Below are 22,523 nucleotides of genomic sequence, written 5' to 3'. Positions count from 1 at the left end.
CGCGGCCGGGCCAATGGCGGCGGCGGGCGGTGCGCGCCGTAGTACTACACGGGCCGGCGGGCGCGAGCGGCCCCGGCCACGCCCCCCCGGCCACGCCCCCCCCCGCGCCGCGACCCCCGCGCCGCGCCCGCCGCCCGCCCCGGCCGGGAGCCCGCGACCCCCGCGACCCCCGGCAACCCCCGCGACCCCCGGCACCCCCGGCAACCCCCGGCAGCCCCCGGCACCCCCCGGCCAGCCCCGGCAAGCCCCGGCCGCTGCGGCACGTCCGCAACGGGCGCCGCGCTCACCCGGCTCCGCTCCGTTGCCCAGAGGCCGGGGTTGCATAACGGCGCCGGAGCGAGCGGCTGCAGGATTACACCGTGCGGATTAGGGATTACGTTGGTTCAGCAGATTGAGCTGTGCGTGCCTGGGAAAGGTTGCACCAGCAGAGTTGGGAGTACCCGCTTGCTGCGGTAAGCCGTGGTTTAAGTAGAACAAATTAACTCAATACAAAATTAAGTGCACCAAAAAAAAAAAAAAAAAGAGAAAAAAATTAAGTAAAACACCCCAAAATTAAGAACTTTGGTGTTTTAAATGGACAAAACAAAAGAGACTGAAATTCAGGGTTTGACATTTATCTCCCCTGTGTTTTGGAACAGCTGCTGTTAGCAGCAACCAGCTATTAGTGCTGGATGAATTTTAAAAAAATCAAAATCATTCTTATGAAGACTGGTTACACTTGGTTCCTGATGACTGCCACATAAAGTAAATATCTAAACTCCTATGACATTGATTTTTAGTAACTCAAGATTGTTTAAGTGGCACTGGTCTATTTTATTGTGCCAAACTGTCTCCTCGTATGATAACCTGTAATATGGATATTTTGAGTTCTGATTGCTGGATCTGAGATTATTGGCATTTGAGAGCTGACGTTATGAGGAACACTACATCTGCCACTGAGGTATGCATAAAAATTAACCATGCAGAGACAAACTTTAATTTGCGTTCATTTCAGTTGATTTCTTACAAGAGTTAGGGATGAAACTTGGAAGCAAAAGTGCCACAATACTTATACAAAATCATAGGGTAGTGGTGGGGGTCGTTTTCCAAGACTGATAGTGATTTTTTTCTTTTAATGCAAGGGTCTTGTAAGATTTAATAATTCCCCTCACACAAGCATACACAAGCTTGAAACTGGAATCTCTTCTCTCAAAATCGCAAATCTGTGGTGTGACTACGGTAGTTACATTGGACAGAAGCCTGAACTTGGTGGCTTTGCCAATGCCTGTATGAATATCTCATACATTAGAACTGGTTTCAGATGGAAATTTGCAGTTGTTTGCAAGCTGCTTAGGAAATTTTGGCGATGGAAAGTTTTCCCTGAAATTCACTATAATGTCTCAAATTTCAATTTCAACGCTATGACAAGAGCTTTACCCCCTGTTTTAGTGTCTAATTAATCCTAGACATACTGTAGTGGGTAAAAATGAAAATGTAAACCTAAATTTTTGCTGTAGGGATTTCTAATGTAAGAGGACTCAGCCATTTGTTGTCATTTTAGAAAACTGCCATGGAAAGAATTTTGAAGAACTATTAAAAAAAAATTACCCCGTCAACCAAAGCACACTGAGATTTGTGAGTTGTCATCTGCATTAGCTTTCTGTCTTTTGTCAGAATTTCCTGATATTGTGCTTATCCCATCCTAAATCAAAGTTCCAGTGTATAAATTTGAGTAAAACATTGCTCTTACTCAGATTTGTTATCTCACCTGCAATTCTTCTTTATAGAGATCCTCATTTGTTTTGATGCCTTAGTTTTTAGCTGTTCTATTTTTCGGGTTCTGTACTGCTTTCGTGTGTAGTTCTGAGCTTGATGCTAAGGGATGGTGAGCTCTCTTCACAGAGCAGGGAGACAAAACAATTCCTTTCCTAGCTTGGGACCAAGAACCACCAATCCAAATTTCAAGCCCAAGAGCACAAACAACGTGGACTGAAGAGAGAAAAACAAGCAGGATGGGACTTCATAACCTAAAGCTGTAGCTGGACAATTAACTCCAATATGCAAATGGACCAGAACTTACAAAAGTGAGACTTCATGACCAGTTGTCCATTTTGGTTCATCTTGGGCGCAGCCCTGGCTGGGCTTTTGTACTGCCCAAGGTGGATCCATGGAGGTCTTTTAATAAATCCCTGCTTTATTCTTTAGCTCCATCTGGCCTCTGTTCTAGGCCAGCCTTCACAAGGCATCAGTTTCAGGCAGTTTGATGGATTTTTTCTGATGCCTGGTGATTTTCTGTGCTCAGATCAGTTATGAGCTTCTGACACTGAAGGTATGAGAAGTTATACCCAGGTGAGAAAAAACTCTTTTTAACAAGACTTCAGGACAGTTCCTGGCTTTTGGAGAAAATACAAGGTGTAGACTACAGACTGCTTGACAGGTATCAAGGACATCTCAGAAGGAAATTTATATTTAATCAGCATAATAAGCAATTAAAAAAAATTTTCCCCTTCATTGTTTTCATGACACAAATATTTAAGCTCAATATTGGGGCAGAATGAGATTTTACCTTTTTTGATTTTTAGAAAGAATACATAGTGCAGTAAAATCCTATTCTCAAAGACAGCCGTAAGGTGTAACTTAATCTAAATGTACAAACAAGGTATATTTGAAATACCCACATGACTGAAACGATCTTCTTTAATTTAGGGGAACATTTATATAGAGATTAATTTTAAGAGTGTTTGAATAGCAAAGATCCATAAACCAAAGCCCAGATCATTATTCAGTGCTTGCTTTTTATCTGCCTGTGCTCACTAAGACTTACAGGTACTGTGGATGCTTAGGCCAGCTAACCAGTAGAAGTACACAAAACCAAGAGGCAATACAGATTCTGATTTAAATAGATGGGGAGTAAAGCAGACAGGTTCATTTTTTAAAGACAAATCTAACACGTTCAAGACTTGTTCCAATATATCTCAGTATACACAGGTGACCTCACTTTCATGTATAAGTATTTCAAGCAATGCATTACTATTCTTAATATCAGTTTAGATGACAAAGATGAGGGGAAAAGGGTAGAACTGATAAGATTTTTCAACAAGCTGGCACAGAGCAAAACAGATTAAAATACTCTTAACTGGATATACAAAGTAACATTTCACAAACCCCGAAGACACATGGAAGATAAATGTTTGAGCATTCATACAATTGAATTTTTAGTTTCTGTTAGCATAGGCTATATCTGCATCTAGAGGAAGACTCAGTTTGGAAAGTGCAAGAAAGGTGCACAGGTGATCTTTATGTTTCTAGGATGAACTCAGTACACACACACAGGCATGAGTTACAATCAAATTTAGCAACAATTTCTGCTGCAGTGCTTCCTTTTCTTTAAATATATCATCTTCTTTTCCAATGAGATAGAGAGTCCAGTTTACTCTTTTTAGAGCACTGATACATACTTGAACTTCTGTTCAGGGTGCAACACCTCAGAGAAAAACATCTAAATGCATGATTACCTAATGATGCACTTTTCAATCTTAAAAAAGTCAAAGCTGTGAATGCTGTCAGCAACACCTCTTTAAAAAACCATCTTTAGACCCATATTGTGATACTCATTATCAGCACGTAAAAAATAAAGTTATGCTTTCCCGTTGGCGAGGAAGTATTTTCACTCCCTCCCTTTGTCACCCCCCATTTCCTTGAATACACAGGCAACAAATTTTGAAAATAAATAATTAGTAGTCCCACAGCCTTCCTCAAGCTGTCTTGCTCTCTACACTCAGCTTATAAACAATTTGTCTTACATGGAACAATTAGTCCTAGTCCCAAGAGCTGATGAGTTGCATAGCACATCCATTTAACACACTGGTGCAGTAGAAAACCATCAGCTTCCCCTAAGGGATTTTCTACCACGTGATTAGAGTTAAGCATCTTCTGAAAAAGTTAAACTTAGGCCAGGAGCAGCACCAGAGGTATGGAGGTACATACTGACAGTAAGGTGACGGAGAGCTGATGTGACATCTCCTTTTGGCAGTAGCAAAACTCAAGCTGTTTTGTCAATTCAAGGATTCATATACTAATTAAATCTAGCACAGGAGCTAGTCATGAAATTTAGCTTATATATCCTGCTTTTATTTTATGAGAGTTATTGGATATTATACAATTTTGTGGAGCTTTCTGTGAAAAGGGAAACTAAATGAACAAAGACTACTTGCTCCAATAAAGCACAAATTTAAATCAGATTTTTGATGCCAGTGTAAAATATATGTATGATACAATTTATATGTACAACGTTATGTGAGTATTTTGAATTCAGCAATAAACTCTAGTACTGGTAACCCTAGAAAAATATGCAAGTAGTCCTGTGGGCATGATGGGGTGTTACCCTGTTCTGTACTTGGCCCCTGTACACGTGTTTGTCTTTGTTGTAACCTCACCCACAGTATGTAAACTGGAAACCTTTTTAACAGCACATATAGAATCCAGATCTTGGCTGCTAGGAAAACGAATCTCCAGGATGATTTATTTCTTTTGAAAACAAGATTTTAGTTCTGAAGTGACCCCTGTTCATTTGTTTCTCCGTGCCACATGCTGTGCTAATTGTTCTTGGTTCTGTACACAGAGCAAAGTGTAGCTGTGAGCCAGCTCAAGAGGACGCCTTTGGGTGGGGACCTTGCTGTTACAGCCCAGTGTCACAGGGAACTGCCAGTTCAGATTGTCTTCTATGGGCTGGACAGTTAAAAAGCTAGAGAAGCCACCTGAGGTCCCATGAAAACCAGAACCACCTACTTACAAAGTAAGTACAGATTCATTACACCTTTTGAAATGGGCCTCTACAGAAAGTCAGCTGTTAGTTAAAGCTGCAGCATAGGCAACTATTTCTCATAAAGCTGATCATTTATTTTATTTGATCATTTAATGGTTAAAAAAAAAAAAAATCTTGCTTCCAGTATGGGACAAGTCGCTTAAATATTTACTTTGCATACACTCTGAAGACAGAAAGAGCAAACATGAGAAAATGATGTTAGACCTTTTCAGTAACCTACTTGGTACAGTAAACCTTGGCTATACCTAACAAGAAAACAGAATATAGCTAGGATAGATGTTTATAGAGTTGGCATGTCTACAGAGTAAGTAATTTCTTTTAGCAATGTCAAGTGAACACTGGTTTCTGTCCAGGCAGAGGGTTTCTATTGTAGATTTTAAAAATCATTGTACAAGTTCTAAAAATTCACGGCTTATATTACTAATTTCACCTGACATCCAGACACGAGGAACACTCAAGTGAAACGCATATTCACTCTGAGAAATGACAAATTAGAAAGTTCTTGTTTGTGGAATGGAAGAATTCTACCACCAGGATTTACCTGACTAATTAGCAGTCTGAGGAATGGTTCAGTTGTGTGCACTGCCTTTCAAGGTGCAAGTGTCAACCTAATTAGCTAGCCAGAATCAATCAGACTGCCTAAATGCATCAGGTATTACAATTCTGAATAAGCATGACAGTTTTTGAAAAGTATTCATTGTTTAAACATGCTTTAGTCTGAATTTAGTTTTACTCTGCCTTCAGGGATTCACTGAACTTGACAGCAGACTTGAACGTTTGCCATTAACTGTGACTCAATGGAACTTACATATAACAGTACATTGCTGTTAGAGTGCAACAGATGTCTTAGCAGAAACACTGAAAGTTGCATTCCAGTAGCTATTTCTTCAGGGGAAAAAGACAGCAGGTTCAAAAATTATATGCTTAATTTACATGTTTGTCTTTAGGTGCTGTTGCCTCTGACCAAGAACAAAAATTGTTGTTGGAATAATATGCGAACAGGTAATTTCTTCCAAGTCTTTACTTGGATACATAGACCTATATAATTAGAGTTCATTAAAATGGCATTGATTTTGATAGCTGCCACTGGGATTGTCACAACTGCTCTGCAGAGATGCCATCCCTCACTAGAGTTTAGCAGCCAGTGGTGCAAATCCTGCGAGGAGGTGTTGGCTTTGATCAATCCTCATATTTCAATTTGTGATTGGTTAGCGTGCAGTCCAAAGCTGCTTACAAGTGAGGAAGCATGCATCAGCCCCCTTTGACCTTCTGCCAACATTTCCCACTCCTCTCTCTTCCTTTTCTGTGTTGGCAGTCTAGTATTTTAGCCTCTGTTTTAGGCAAGACAGCTGAGTCAACATGTGAATTATCAAGGCTGGCTGGCTCTTTGGGGTTAAGATGGTATTGAGCCTGCATTTGTTTTTTTTTTCATAGTCAGGACAGTCAGGTTAAAAAGTTTTAATGCAAACAGACGAGACAGTTTAGGGACACAGCACTGTACCAGCTACTAGGAAGAAGATTGACTCTATCCCAGCTGAAACCAGGACACCTGCATGTCCTCAAAAATAATAATTAAGAATAAGTGTATTTAGAGGCTGCTATTACCTCAGTCAGTTTTAAGTATTCAGCCTAGCATTAGGAAGAACAGCCTCATTTTATTCCTCTTCACTTCTTCCACCAAAATCCAACTTTTTTAAGAAGTAACTTTTGTGTCCTACTTCTCTTTAATCTCTCACATAGAAGGTGTTGTCAAAATACATACTTATATGTTACGTGCAACATACATTGGTAGAGTTCTATTAATTTCAAAGCTAAATCTTTTGTATTTTTTAATTGGCCATCATCTCTTGACTTGTTAAACTTTTCTATCTTCATTATGGAGTCTGACTGTATTACACATTTGACTTTCAAAGCATACAATTTGCATTTTTAGATTAATATAATGTATTGACTCACCTCATGAAAAATCATAACACATTCACCAATGCTAATGTAATTGGGTTTTGGCTTGTATTGAACCCCTTCTGATTCTCCAGTATACTCTTTTGCATCATTGACTATTGATTTAAAGGGATAAACTGGTGCTTTCACACTTTCTTTACAAATACAGAAGTGTAACTATGAAATCTGCAGCAAGCTGCTGCATTTCAATATCATAGGTGTGGAGTACAATAATACCTGTTTTTGTATTGTAGCAAATTACAATTTGTTAGTAATATTTTTCCTAGAGTTAAAGCTTCCTGAATTTCTTTGACTGTCTTTCATAATTCTAACATCTGTATTACACTGTATTACTCAGATAGTTTTACTAATCAGTAGCAAAGTATTAAAACACAACATAGAATTAATGAAAAGCACAACTGGATGGAAAAAAGGGGTACGTGATCAAGGTGGACATAGAGGTTTCTTCAAGTTTCTCATTACTGCTAAAATTAAGGTAACCATTTTCTCCTTAGTATTGGAAGAAAAGTCTATCTCTAGAAAGAAGGCCTATAGAAAAATTGTCTGTAATTACAATCAAAAAGGTTTCAAAGGTTTCCTAGGCACTTTTTGTTATTTCTCTCCACCTCTGTCACTTTTCTCTAATAGACCTAGGAGAAAGTGCCTGAGGTATTTTGCCAGAACAGAAACGTCTGCTTGGGCTGCAGAGCTGGTGCTTGATACAAAGATCACACCTTAACGGTGTTCATTCTCCCAGATGTTCCAAGGCCTGAATGACTCGAGGCATTTGGCATTCTTTAGTAGTCTGCCCCTGTGCCAGTGTGAGACACCTCTATTTCTGCATAAAGATGAAGAAATAGAACCAACGAGGAAGGATTTTAAGGAGGCTAACAAATCTGAGAATTGCTCTGAAACCTTTCCATGAGCTGTTCAAAAGCATTTTTCTGCGGGGCCTGCCTTCTATCATCTTACTTTTCTGTCTGCTAGAATTTCAACAGTTACCTCCCTCAGACACTTAACGGAGTTGAGATGAGGTCGAAGTTGAGAGTTTTGTTTTTCGCACTTGAGTCTTAAAATTGTACAGATATTTGGATACACTGTTGATGTGTTCAGTGCCCTCTCTTCATTTAAGGAAGGATGTAGCCTTCGACTGAATTACAAGCTCACAGGGGGTCCACTGTTACGTTTGAATAGACTAAAATCAACTAAGGTGTAGTTCTTGTTTAAAAACCTCCTTGTTTTCTCCCGTTCCCATTTTATTCCTATTGCAATTGTACAGTTACCCATACAAAATAATTTAACAAGTTTTTAAATTGTGAACTTGCAGTAAATTAATTGCTAGCAGACAAGCACAGAAAGCTTCAGAGTTAAAATAAATTTCCATTTAACTTCTAACAAGGTAGGACAGAACACACATTTTCTGTGCAACGAGGTCAAAAATGAACAATCTTTCCAGCCTGTCTTCTGCCCTCCTCCAGCTTCCTAATTTATCTGCCCACAGGCAAGAAGGTCCAGTTACCATTTGGATGCTGGCACTTTGGTAACAGGAACATGAAACTGAATTCCTCTTGGGCCCTGGGGTATAACTGTCTTCATCTTAAAATAATGTAAGGACTTTACTCACACTTCTAATCAATATGCTGTCATAGAAAGGGAAGAATGTAGGAAAAGAAGGGAGAGTAGAATTAGTAGAGCTGGCCTGGAGGACAGCGGGATGCACAATGGTTTTGTTGCACAGAGGTAGAAGTAGCTGAGCATTTCTGCCACTCTTAGAAAAGCCTGGCTTATTTTAGATAAGAAGTTGTAGAAGGTCTCTCTAGGGTAGAATGTCTTACAGCCACACCTGTTACTTTTTTTTTTTTTTTTTTTTCCTGCAGGAATAAAGGGAAACCCTAACTCTTTTTCTTGAAGGACAAATAAGAAAACTAAAATCTTTATTCCTCTTAACTCTATGTTATGTATAGAACATGTCTTCTATACATAAATAGTGACACAGCAGAATTCTGGTTTTCAGAACTTCTGGGAGAAATAACAGCAAGAACACCTAAAGTGTGAGGTTAACACATGACTGTCACCCCTGTGATATCAGAAGACTGGTCTATTTTTGTTTTGATTGAGATACTGTGGTTTCATAAGATGGAAGAAATATATAACAATATTAGATGCATATATATATTAAATGAGTTACTGATGCATTAAATGTGTCATAAACATATTCAGTCCAACTTCCAATTTTAGACTGCTTTCAGGAAGAGTGAAGTGGTACAGTTAGATGTGCTTTTTAAGCACAAAATGGACAAGTGCTGCTACAAGTGCCAACATTAGTGTTCTGTATTTGGGGTGTTTTTAGAATGCCTAATTATGTTTAACACATTAAGAATTCATCTAAGAAGCCTACTGGGTTAGGAAAAAGCCTTTTTGAGATCTGTGGAAATGATATTGTAGCCAGCAATCCTGTAGGTAAGTGCATGCTTGCAGGCTGTGCCCTGGTGTGGCCACTGAGGATTGGGGTGGGGAAAGGTGGGGGTGTCCCAGTGTGCTGCAGTTCAGCTTTTGTGCAGCCCAGAGCAGTCCCAGAATGTCCTGGCCCTGAGCTGGGACTGGGTGCATCTGGACTGACTGACTCCATTGCAGGAGCTAGTTAAGCTAAAGGTACTTTGTGCCTCTGGAACAGGACAAGCCAGACTTCACACAGGTCATCATGTGAAGCACTGTACTCACTATGCTGAGTGGTCATGAAAGGCAAAGGAAGTAATGGAGGATTTCTCACTGCAAGAGAGAGCTTGATTTATTCATCTAATTTAGCTATTTCATGTCTGATACGGTGATAAATTTTTGACCTTTTCTGCAAATTGTTACATGAAACTGTTCTGCAAAACTGTGCTCTGTGTTGCTGGCTTGGAAGGCAAGACATATACCTTTTTTGCTCATAGGCTGGTTTCGTTTGTGTGGTAATTTACTTTTGTGTTTATTTGGTTTGAAGTCTGTTTTTCTCAGTGTTTGTTTTGGTCTTATTTTTAAGATCATGAAGAACTCTGTGGCACCAGTTATGGATCTTTTTGTCTAAATGGAGGGATTTGTTATATGATTCCTACTGTATCCAGTCCATTCTGCAGGTCAGTGAAACTAGTTTGTTTGTCTAAGTATTGGACAGTAGCTGTCTAAAAGACTATTTCTCCATTTTCCCTCTTTAAGGAATCACTGCTAAAGCGTTATGTAAAAGAAAATACCAATTACCTATTACTTACCTAGTTTACAGAGACATAGCAGTATGAGAAAAATAAATGTGTATATTTGGTGTATACTTGCTTGTCAGGTGGAACAGTATTCAGTTACGTATGCAGTCAGGATTATATCTATAATTAGAGCCATATTTCCTCATTACAATACAGAAAGAACAAAATACCCTTTGCCTCATGGAATAGACTGTGGGAAAGGCATTCAGAAAGGCAAAGTACAGTTTTTCTTACAAATTAATTCTATTGCAAAAATCCTTGTAATATAAAATGGCCTGACCTGAACAAAATGCAGAGACACAAAAAATAATATAGTCTTTTAAGGGGGAAAAAAGAATGTAATTCAAGACTTACTGTGCTCTTTGAATCGTGCTGAAATACTCAAAGAGCAGCTTTATAGTGACAGCCAAAGACTACTTGATAAAAAAACATCAAGGCAGCAAATACAGATCCTTCTTACACCACTCCATAACAGACCCATTCTTCCTGCTGAAGCCCATGTAGCAAACAGGAAAAGAAGCAGTTCCTGGTTTTGCATGTGGATACATTCCCTGCATAAATACTGCCCTATCTTTTTATTCTCTGGTTTAACAAGACATAAGATGCTAAATAAAACTGTCACTTTTCATGGTCCTGCATTTACTAGTTCTGAGTTATCATTCATCAAGATAAATTATGGTTGACTTAGTGGGTTTGCTTAATTAAAAAATAGGCATTCAGACAAATATTAGATACACTTAAGGATAGTATCTTTTTTCTTCCATGGCAACTTCTGTTTCCTCTTCTGCCCTGAGCTATAACTAATGATAACTGGATAAAAAAGTTGAAGAAGGAAACAACATCTTTTCCCAGATGCCTTATTAAAGTATTACTTCCTTTTGTTTGGGTCAGTTCAATCTAAATACTTAAACTCAAGCACATAAACTCATTTAGTCAGACAGGGAGAAAGGAGGCAATTTTGTGGTAAATGCTCATTGAAAAATGTACACAGCATATCACTGTCATTGTTCACTGTCACAGTGAATCAGATCCAGAAGTGAGATTAAAGCCCTGAAGTGCTGTATGACGATTTATTCTACGTGCTAAACCTTGCAAGCTTATGCAATATAAAATGAATACTACACAAAAAAAGTAAAACATTTTGAAACACATGGGTTTTGGTTTTTTTTCTAGAAGGAATTCTGTATTATTTACATAAACGAAAAATGAATGGTTAAACTAAAGAGCAGCAGTTACACAATTTCAAAGCACCCTCTCAACTACTGCTGGACTGTGTAACAAGAAAGATATATTCAATGCAATGACTATAAATATGAAGTAACAAATACCTAGAAAAATTCATCCTTCAGGAGCACAAACTAGTCAGCATAGATAATTTCCACTTTAACAGCTCCAAATGAAGTAATTTCCAATTCGGGTACTATAGGATTTTATAATCTGCTGAAGCAGAAAAGTAACATCTTAAGAACATTTTTGTTATACTCAGGCAATCTTACAGCATTTAAATTGTCAACTATTTTTTCTGTATCTAGTGGTTGATTATGAAGTTAGATGGGTTTAAATAGCAGCATTCTATTTAAGCACATCCTCATTCTAAGCATGTTCCTTAATCAGTCAGAGAAGGCTAATTATAGATGAGAAAGGTTTTGTTTACACACAGATATCTGAGTAATCAGCAGTGATGTGAATAGAAACAACAGAAAAAATGCATCACTATTCAGCAGAATTCAGAAAATATTTGGTGCTTTGGAACTTCATGACTGGCATCATCACACAGTTGCGCAGTTTCTTTGATGAAGGTTTCTGCCAAATCCCACCCAAAGCTCCCCAGTGTTCTCAAATGATCATGTCCTACTGAAAGAAAACTCAAATCACTTTTAGAATCAAGGGCTGAATGATTCTTAATTAAAAGGAGGAGATGGAGAAAGAACAGACTAGCAAACTGTAAAAATACCTTAAAACACATTTGCCTTGACATGGTACTTGGTCACACAAATGTGTTGTGCTCAGCAGAGTTACCCTATGCAACATCATTGGAAGTAATTTCACCATGTGACTAAGAAAAATGCATCATTCTTTAGAAATATGTGTTTTGTAGCATGCTAAAAATGAAAACAGCATGCTAAAAATGCTGTTTACCTTTGGAATTTCAGGGGTTTTTTAATCATTCAGAAATAGATATATGCAAGGCAGAGATTTAATATCTGTTGAACATTAGTTGACCCCCCCACTCCATGTGCAGCAGTAGCAGATTTTAAATACAGCTGACATGCATTAAAACATGTGGTTGCTCAGCTGCCATCTTCCGTCCCTGCTTTCCCAAACAAGGAGTTCATGTTCTCAGCAGTAAAAAGCACACCTGTCACCATAAACCAGATGAGCTCCAAACCCAGGAATGCTCAAATGAACTAAATAAACAGGCAGGGAACTAAATAAATAAGCAGGACAGAGGAGGATGGAAAGGCAGCTGCCTCAGGTGCATCATAAAACACAAGGTGGAAAGCTGTTTGCCTCAGCACCTGATGCACAGCTGTCCCATAATCATTAATTAATGCACTGCAGAATTAAGCAAAGATTTTGGTTTCTGAGGGGAAGCTCTGGTACTCCCATTTTTTCTTACACTTGGCAGATTTCTGAGAGCATTCTTTCTGTATTTCAAGCAAAATACAGATGGTATAAGACAAGATGCACAGAGCTCTGCTTCAGAGGGCAGTACACACAGAAATCAACAGTGAATGCTCTCATTTTGGGACAGGGATCCCACTCTGCTGAGGGCTAAGTATTGCAAGAGACACAGGCAGACCTCACAAATCTCCTCCCTGAAATTCCTGTGTATCTTCAAAGATATTTCTTCCTTTTTCCCTTCCTTTGCTTCCATCCTAATGGAATCTCTCCCCCACCTCTCCTATGATAATCCAGCAAATCCCATGCAAATTCCTTCTGCCACTTTCTGTATACTCCCTCCTCGCCTGGCTCTCTGCCACGGGCCTTTCAATTCCCCATTTCAGACATCCCCTCAAGTCATACACTTGCTGTGCTCTCAGCCTTCAGAATATGCACCCTGTGAGTTGCCAGGGAGGGGCTTCCCAGTCATTTGGGCTTTTCTTCATTCTCTGCCTCCAAAAATACACTTTAATGTACCTCAGGCTCTTCTGAAATCAAACTGTCCAATTAGTATTTTTCAATTCTGCTTTTGGCTTGAAAGGAAGTAACAAAAGTTAGAATTCACACCAAAAGTATAGCTAAAAGGAGTCAATAATTAAGATTTCTTTTTAATGGGACATAAAATATAAAACGCAACATTCTCTTATGTGTCTGAAAAGTATTAGCAATCTGAGTTAATATAACTGCCAGATAGGGCAACCTTCCCAGACAAACACATAGCTAAGGGAGGGGAGAAGAAGCCATTCTTTTAGGGAAGAATAACCCATTCTTTCAACCTCTCTCCAGTGGGAGCACTTTATTTTACTCTCTGTGTATAGAGAGTAACCGTTTTGAAACTTCTCTAAATGCAAAACTTTTTAAAAAGCTGCTTAGGTGTCCAGTTAACTTTGTCATTGCTTACTCACTTTGGCTCTAAATTCTTTTTCATCCTTACTAGATGTTCTTAGACTGAATGTACTAGGACAACTTTTAGGAGTCTGCTACAGACTGAAGATGATGTTGAAGTTATCAGCCATGTAATCTGAATTGCATTGACAAGAAGATAATTTCTCGTCTCTTTCTGCCCAGAGCTTTGTATTTACATGGAAGTAGTATTTATACCAAGTATCCAAAATTTTCCTGACTGAAGGAAGACTGAATGAAAACTAAAGTCAACACCCTGATAGTATAATGCAAAGCAGTGAGAATCTGTGTGTGTATTTGACTCAAATTCTACTTCCTACTTTTACAGTCTACCAGATACTTCCTTATGGTGCCCACCTTAGAGTCTGGCAAAGAAAGAAACTTTACCTTCTTACTAAGTCCCAGTGCCATAGGATCATTTGCACTGTCCAACAAACAGCATCTGGAAGGAGACAGCAGCAGTGCCCCTGTTACTGCAGGGCTGCTATGTTTTAGTTACTAATCAGATTGTAAAGGGTCAATGTAATTGCAGACCTGCTGGTCATCTCCTGACATCTTATCCAATGCAGTCTATTTTCTTCCACCTTGCATTGATGCTGACAGGATTAATACCCTGTGCTGAAAGATCCTATGGGTTTCTTTCCATATGCTCGTGTTTTGTCTGGAGCTCCTATAGGACATTTGTATACAACAGTTAAGGCTGCCTCATCTCATCTGACAAGAGGTGTGGGCGTGTGTGCATGTGTGTGCACACACATCTAGGAGAGCAGAGATCTGGATGCCAGCTGAAAATGGGAGGTTTTAGTCACAGATTTTCCCCAAACATTGAAGGCTGCTGTCTTTCAACTCTGAATTAGAAATTCAATTTTCTTAAGAGGGGGAAAGACCCTTTTTTCCATTTGAAAAATCAGCTCTGGAATGCTGCATAGTAGGGCCGTTTAAAGGCAGCACCGGGCAGGAGCAGCAACAGCAGGGTAACAGCATGCAGGTGATGTGCAACAGCAACTCGATGAGTGCAGCTCCTCCTTACTGCAGCCTGCACCGGGCTGCTCTGGGCTTTGCTCATTCAGGTGCAGGTACACCAGTGCCTGCCATGTCAACAACTGCTCTTAACTCGTGCGCTACTTCTAGGCGTCCATAAACTGAGTTGCTGCTGGCTTTTAAGGCTGTGTATAGGAAGGCTGCCTGCCTCCAGGAGACACTGCACAGACACCATCATTCTGGGCTGTGTTCACAGCCCACGTGCATGTCACAGACTGCATTTCTGTCTTGCTTGCAGTCACTGCATATGCAACTCCACTCAAATTATTGGAGCTGTGCTAGTGCAACAGGATAAGCAGGTCTTCTGAGAGAATTCCACTGCTAATTACTGAAGTATGCTTAGTTTCTTTCTCACCTATTTTAGCAAAGGACTTGCAGAAGAAACATTTCCTGGTTGTCTTAAAGCATCAGTTGCTTCTATCTTTAACATAGGCCTTTACCTATTTGTACATCAGGAAAGGTGACTTCATAAAAGCTTGTTCAAACCAGTATCTGAACATCTGGATTTTCAGAAATGCTGTAACTGTAGCACAGCTTGGTCACATCAGCTATAATTTTATTATTTAAATGTAACCCAAAGATACCTCATCTTAATTTTCCTGTTTTTATGAAAACCTACATAATTTTTAGGTTACATGACAGCATTTTCTAGATAGCATGGAATCACTTTCAGCAAGTGTGTCAACAGGCCAGCGCAGACAAAGTGGATGAGTAGTTTTGTAATCCCTAACACATTGCTCACACATAAACAGATACTATCAAACTAGCTAGTCATATTTCTACAACTTGTTTTTGTTACAACCATGCAGAATTAATAGGTTCAACATCCAGGATGTCTTAAGTTTGGCATGTGCTTCTTTAGTATAGTTTTTTTTCTTTTTTGCTGTAACCTTGGATTCATATCACTGTAGTTTTACCCTTACCATCTTAGGTCTTCAAGCTGTTTTCCCTTTTAAAGACTTGTGACCACCTTAAGCATCTGGTTCTGTTTTCTGTTTTGTAGAAGTGCTACGATCTCAGTGACCCTTTTGCTGTGCTGTCAACACATTCCCAATGTTTTTCTCACTGTCTTTGCTGAACATGAATACAGCTTCCATGCACTGTTCACACCAACTCACTTCACTCTCCTGTACCACAGCATTCAGTAACCCTTACCCTTTACCTGATCCTCTATGCAGCTCTCTGCAGCTATGACTGTCTTGTCTTCCTCCTGCTGTATTCTGCTCTTTAGGCTACTGACTTTACACTCATTCTTTAGAACTTTTCCATGAGCCTTAATTTGATGCCAAAACCTACTTTTTTCTTCCTGTATCATGTTAGCCTTGCATTATTCTCCAGTTTTCATTGCTATTCAAGAATACTCCTATGAATTTCTTATTCCATTTTCTTTCCCTGTTACTCTATTCAGCTCTCCAAAGCATTTCTCTCTCACTTGCTAGAGAACAATGCCCCACTCAAACTACACTTCTATTCTTAAAGTATTCTACAGTATTTCAGAAATAGGCCACTGAAAAGCCACTACACTTAGAATAAATATCTGGAACATTATCTCAAGCAATCAGAGCAGTCTGCCTACCCTTGCTTCTCCCAGCAGTGAAACATCATGACTTTGAAAAGCCTCAGATTGTCCTTAGTAAATGCTGTCTGTTTGATCAGTTGCATAGCTTTAATATATGATGATAATTAGATGTCTTTTTTTAGTGTCTAAATCTTCTCTATTTCCCAAGACAAAGAATTTAAAGGGTAGTAACTGTTTGTGCAGTGGTTTAGGCCAGCAGTACTGAAATACTGGTCCATAACTTACAGAAAGCGTCGTGGGAGTCACATCAGGCATCATGTCGGAAAACTCAAAGCGACCCTTTGGTCCTAGTTATATATGTTAAACATGCTTCTTTTTTGGCAGTTCCTTCCCTCTCCACCTTCTTACCCCTCATCTGAAATTATACCTTGCAGCTGCCATTTGAGAATCTCAAGGATGTTGCAGAGTTTAGCCCATTTTTCTCAGCTGGAGCCTGAAATTGCTTATGTCACAGATTATTACGACTTCAGTGCCAAAAATAGCAAGAAGGAGCAAGATCTTTAGCAATACAAATAGAGAGAAGCAAATTTACATATATAAAAAATACACACAGAATCTAGATATTGAAAGAAGTGCTTTCCATTTTCTGTAATGAAATCAATTCCTTAAGAAAACTTAGCAGAATAAGTGCAAAATACATAACAAATGAAGATACGTTTAGCTTCAACCTACTATTTTTGGCTGAATATTAATTACTAAGCCATTGATTTTATTTATTTTTAATAAAATATCATACCATTTTACCATGGCAAAATACCATATTTGTTTTAAGACTTTCTTCAGAAGAAGTTTTCAGAAGCTCAACACATAAAATAAGCATAGTAGAGAAGATTTCTACGTAGGTCTCTCCAAGAGGGGGTTATTCACCTAGCATGTAACATGTTCTGGCATGAATTATTACACTGCATAAACTACTTTCACAGTTTAAGCTGTACTGTATCTCAATGAATTCTCATTTCCTTGATCTCTTTAGCTGACACTACTGTCTTCAACAAAGGAAGCTGGAAAGTTACCTTAAACAGGGAAAGCATGACTACTGTGTGAGAATCAGTGGGATGACAGTTAACACTAAAGAAGTAGGCTTAATTAATTAAATCTGTCAGTGATGAGTATATTAAACTTAATATATAAAAGCAGTATGGATCAGAATGTAAACTTGATGCCCAACATGCCTAATTCCCTTTGTTCCAGAAATATCAGGTGAGAGGAAATTCTGTAACAAACCTTGGTGTGAAGCAAATATAGCTTTTGAATTGAGTCATAACAAGTTCTCTACCCAGAAGAAGCCTTTTGTGCTTTTCATCGTAGATGACAAGCTACCATCTAATCCAAATCCAACTTGGTTTCCCAGGTGTATTGAGAATTACACAGGAGCTCGTTGTGAGGAAGTTTTGCTGCCCAGCATCAAATCCCAAACAAAAGGTGACCTGTTTGCAGCTTTCTTGGCTTCCCTTCTTCTTCTAGGAGTTCTTGTAATTGGAGCATTCTACTTCCTTTGCAGGTAAAAGTGATTCATAAGGCTGAAGCTGTTCAATCAAGTAGAAATTTCTTCTGGCAATCATGTACTAATTATTTGAATGTAAAAGTATGTAATGAATTATCCATAAGGTTGTATGGTTATTCAGCATAACGAAAGGGGATGTCTCAACTTGTTGCTTGTAATATTTACTTCCTGGCTTGAAGTTTTCTCATTGTCATTGATAAGCTCTTACTTACAGCTGCTTTGTGAAAAATTACACCCCTATCTGAGATTTTTACAGTCCATCTAGAGTTAGTGCTAACCTTTTAAAACATTAGTCTACCTTATGTTGTCCAAAGACTGAGAAGTAGAAGTAAATTAGCAAAGTGCTTAGGGATCAGAAACTGTTCCTACTGAATTGGTAACTGAAGCAGCTGGTGCCATTAGCTCCTAATTCTTCTACCACTCCCAGTCTAAAAAGGGAAACTAAGGAAAGACTGCAATTGAAGAATACTTCCAGGTAGATGTTTACTAGCATTTAGGACAACTCAGAGAGCTAACTAATTTGTCCAGGACGATCCAGGTTTGAGTAGAAGACAAATGTCAGTGCCAGACAGCAAATGCAAGTGCTGCAGGGTTGGTTTAATAGCATTTTAGACATGTTAGGAGTTGGAATGAAAACACATAAAGAGTTGCTGGGATGAGGCAACTACTTGATGCTGTACATATATCACTACACTTACACCAAACCCAAACAAATGCATCATCTTCACTTGCAATGCCCTCTTTATTTTGCACCTGTGTGCCCTCTTTATTTTTAGAGTACAGCACTTTTTGGAAGAACTCATTTTACCATATACCAATAATATGTTTATGCATCTCTATGTCTCTGTAAGGCACCTTATAGCCCCTGTAATTCTTTACCATCACAGACTTGCAGAATCTTTCCTCCTATCCTGCATTTCTCCTTGGTTATGATAACCAAAGGTTCTTGCAGTTCTGTTCTTTGTGCTCCCACGGTCACATTGCCAAATCAACTTTTCAGAACTGTGCCTTTCAATGAGCGACCTTTGGAATAGCTGGTCTAGTTTTACCTCAGCTGCTGTCATGGAAACCCACTGAATGCCAGCTTCTCCCATAGCTGAATGTATTTAGAAGAGATAGAGAGCATTGGATAAAACAGTTGGTATAAAAAAAAATCCCTTGTTGTAAAGGACACCCCCCAGATTAGCAATTTTAATTAAATTAATCTTGCTTAGCCATGGAATGCCACAGTGGTTTTCACTAAAAAACATTTGCAAATTACTGTAAACTTATTAGAACAAAATACAGCTTAAACTAACCTAAGAAAAACTCATTCAAGTCTCACAGAGATACAGACAGTATTTCTTTAGAAGTAAAATTGTCTCTGAGAAAAGGAAAAAAAAGTCTTCTGAGAATAATGTGTTAAAAGATCCCTTTTCTTTCACATACAGTAAAATTAGGGGAAAGCTGGAGACAATCTATTGAGTTTTATGGTCCAAGTACAGAAGCTTAGAGTGACAGCAATGACAGGTCTGTGAAAATTCTTTTATTAGTCAGTTAGAACATCAACTTCTCTTTACTCACTCTTCACCTAACTGGCAGAACAAGCAGTAGTGCCTCTTTATTAGCAAAATAAAAAGGGCAACAACTCAGTTATAACATAGTTGTCCTTTGAACCCTATCTTACACACCAGACTAATTTGGGAAATCTCATAAAATTATTATCAACTTCTTTAGTGCAGATACCTAACTGGCTAAAATTGTCTTACCTTTACACTTCAGAGGCTGATGTAGGATGATCATCTGCTGGAGAACTCATCTATAAATGAAACACTTTACATCTCTAAGTCCTTATCTCTTGGCTGAAGCGACCAAGACATGAGGAGTCTCAAGTGGATACTTTAATCTACCAGTCTCTTTCCAGCTGAGTGAATGAGCATTATTGCCAAGAGCTGTCGTTAATCCAGACTTTTTTCTCAAACTGCATCTATCACCTGTATCTTAGAAGAGGGTGGAGCTGGGGCTTATAAGGGTTAGCTGAGAGTTTGCATCATCTTTGACTTGGCCTCCTGACAGGACAGATTAAGTTTAAAATGTTAAGAGACATACTGTGCTAAAGTTTCCACTGTTCCACTTCATTAACAAAGACATTTGATCCACAATCAGAGGGCAGAGAGCCTTTTTCCTCATACTGTGTTAGTGAGCATTCCCATGGCTCTTTCAGCAGAGGGTTCTAGTGGGGTTTTAGTATAAACAGTAATGTAATCTGGAGGGGTGCAGAAGAGGAAATACTGATTTAAGTTCAGGACAAGGAAACTGAATTCCTAAAATTATACATCAAATCGTTGTGAATATAGAACTCAGTGCTCTATTTTCTTGTCTCTATCATCGTACCTCCCTTCTTTTCCAAGCTTTCTTTCTCTCAGGCTGTTTGGGGCAGATTTGAGGAGCAAGCATGTGCAAGTGCATTCCATGCTCCCTAAAAACAAATCCATTCAACATACAAGGGTGGAGTTTTCATTGCTCTGCTTATGAAACTAAATCATAGCTTACAGTGAAAGTAATCTATAAAAGAGTAGGGCTGCACATGAAAGCTCTGGGTGAACAGTGGGAAATAATTCTCCTTTTACATTTAACTGAGTCATCACATTTTTATCAGCTGATGATGTATTTTTTCCAGTATGCAGAGCACATGGAGGCAGGGCAAGCACAGATCTAGCTGCTCTCCATCTTGAAACAATCCCCCACCCTCCCCAACAAACAGTGCTGATAAAGCCTGTCCTTCTCACGTGGGCAAAACAGGGAAGTGCAAAAAAATCCCTGCTATTACTGCTACTGAGGAACAAATGGCATATTCTGCTTCCAGCAATTCACCTGTCAGACCAGGCCCATCTGGTCTTCTTCCTCCAGAAACATATTGCACCAGGGTTACTGGAAGAAGAATAAGAAAGGTTGCTGAGGAGAAGAGATGCCACATAAGCCAGCTTTTCTTTAGAAGCAATAGAGAAGCCTAAATGCCACGCTTACAGTTCAGAGGAATAGAGGAAACCCTAGGGAAAACCAAAATAAATCTGCAGTTAATTTCTATATTTCATTGTAAATGCACTCTAAAATGCCAAATGACCTGTAAAGTAAGTGTAATATTGATGAACAAGAACTCAGGCAGCCAAAACAACAGGGTCTAGGAATAAAGCCATTTAAGCTGTCCAAGACAACAGACTTTGTGGAGGAGTTACATCACCACAGGACACAAACTGGACAGAACAGAGACTAGCTCATGACTCTTCTCAAGAGAGCAGATGTCTGATTACTATTAAAAGAAAGGCACCTAGACAGCAAATGATCAGCTCCATTTACAAGATTTGCTTCTCTTCAACGAAGTGTGGAAAATTACACATCATTTCCAAACACTAAGAGAATTGATAAATAATTCTGTGCTATTTACTAATTGTTTAAATAAAGACCTAAGAAATCAGACAAACAGGAACATTACCTTCAGGAGAGAAGCCATGTAGTTCCAAATGCTGTACTGCCCTCTGATCTCTGTTCTTCTCCCTCAAACACATGCTTCTCAAAATGAGTATTAATGAGTATTAATTAGAAAGTGGTTGGAGAAGATCCATGTCACTTTTTCCAATGGAAAAATCATTCAATTAATTTGTCTCTTCCCTGATACCATTTTTCACTCTGTGTGTTATTTTTCTCTCTCTCTCTCTGTTGTCTCCTTTTTGTTTTTTATGGTCAGGAAAGTTTCCATTCCAAGGGCAAGTTCTTCAGAGTGTGGTGCCAACCTAGTTGAAACTACAAGCAGCAATGGCTGCAGCAGTGAGTACAGTTTAAAATTAAATGTCCGGACTCCACAGGGGAAGTGGGGGACGAAGTTTTTGTTAATTAAAGTCACATGTTTTATTTTTCAGAAATAACAACAGCCTAAAGAATTAGAGTGGAAGAATGGTGGAGAAACAACATGCAGAGCAACCCTAAGAATCTAAGTTGTAGAAGGTGACATGGTAAGCAAGATGAGAGAAGGCAGTTGACTGAAACAGGAGGCTGACGGGTTAGAGAAGACTTCATCTAAAACTTAAACAGTTGCACTTACTGGAGTTTCTATGTACTTTTAAAACTGTATCAATTATACAGAAATCACTATCATTTATGTTTGAATTCTGTGAGATTTTTTATGGTTTTCAATAATGTACAGGTAGGTGCACGAGATAATTTTGGGTTTTACTACATGGGAAATAAATAAAATACAATATTTTTTTTTCACTGCACAGAGAATATGAGCTATCACAGGATTTTAGCGTGAGATGATACTATGAATTTTTGATAGTGGTTTTTCATTTTTCAAACGGATTTCCCCAGAGGAGCTGAAGCCTGTCTTGATTCAATAGTTTCAAAATTGATATTTGTGATACATGTCCAGAATTTGGCTTGTTTCAGATACCCTTACCAGATGTAGGGGGAAGACCCCTACCTTTCTCCCAGCTAATACTTACTTTTTTTTTTTTTTTTTTTTTTTAAATATTGTAACACAACATCAGCACGAGGTACCATTGATAGTTTATTGCCCAGGTTCCTGGCACACAATTTAAATTCAAATTAAAGGGAAATATTAAGAAAAGAGATTTATAATGGTTAAAAAAGTTTTTTAGGCAGAGTTTGGTGTACATTCCTAATACTAAGCAAGACATCTTCCTTGATAGTTTTTAATTTTGTCTGGCTTTCTTCTGAAAATCTCACTACTGAGGGAAATTCAAACCTTACCTTGAATGTTCCAGTTGTTATTTCAGATAGTAGAAAACAGGAATTTTGTTCATCAGGTCAATTTCTGACACAAAATATTATCCAGACAGGTATCTTGGATGAAAA

At 38.7% G+C, this 22,523-nt stretch overlaps 1 protein-coding gene across 1 annotated transcript; it reads left to right on the top strand.

Moving 5' to 3' along the window:
• Positions 1-211: 211 nt before the first annotated feature.
• Positions 212-21,807, top strand: NRG4 (neuregulin 4). Its single transcript, XM_053955232.1, has 7 exons — positions 212-452; positions 4,601-4,774; positions 5,752-5,806; positions 9,768-9,861; positions 17,520-17,669; positions 21,397-21,476; positions 21,569-21,807. The coding sequence occupies exons 3-7, from the start codon at positions 5,797-5,799 to the stop codon at positions 21,583-21,585; spliced, it is 351 nt and encodes a 116-aa protein (XP_053811207.1). The 5' UTR covers positions 212-452; positions 4,601-4,774; positions 5,752-5,796; the 3' UTR covers positions 21,586-21,807.
• Positions 21,808-22,523: the final 716 nt, after the last annotated feature.

Source organism: Vidua chalybeata, chromosome 13 (assembly GCF_026979565.1).
Source record: "Vidua chalybeata isolate OUT-0048 chromosome 13, bVidCha1 merged haplotype, whole genome shotgun sequence".
Taxonomy (NCBI): domain Eukaryota; kingdom Metazoa; phylum Chordata; class Aves; order Passeriformes; family Viduidae; genus Vidua; species Vidua chalybeata.
Note: the sequence above shows the minus strand (reverse complement) of the source record. Positions and strands in the feature narration are given on the sequence as shown.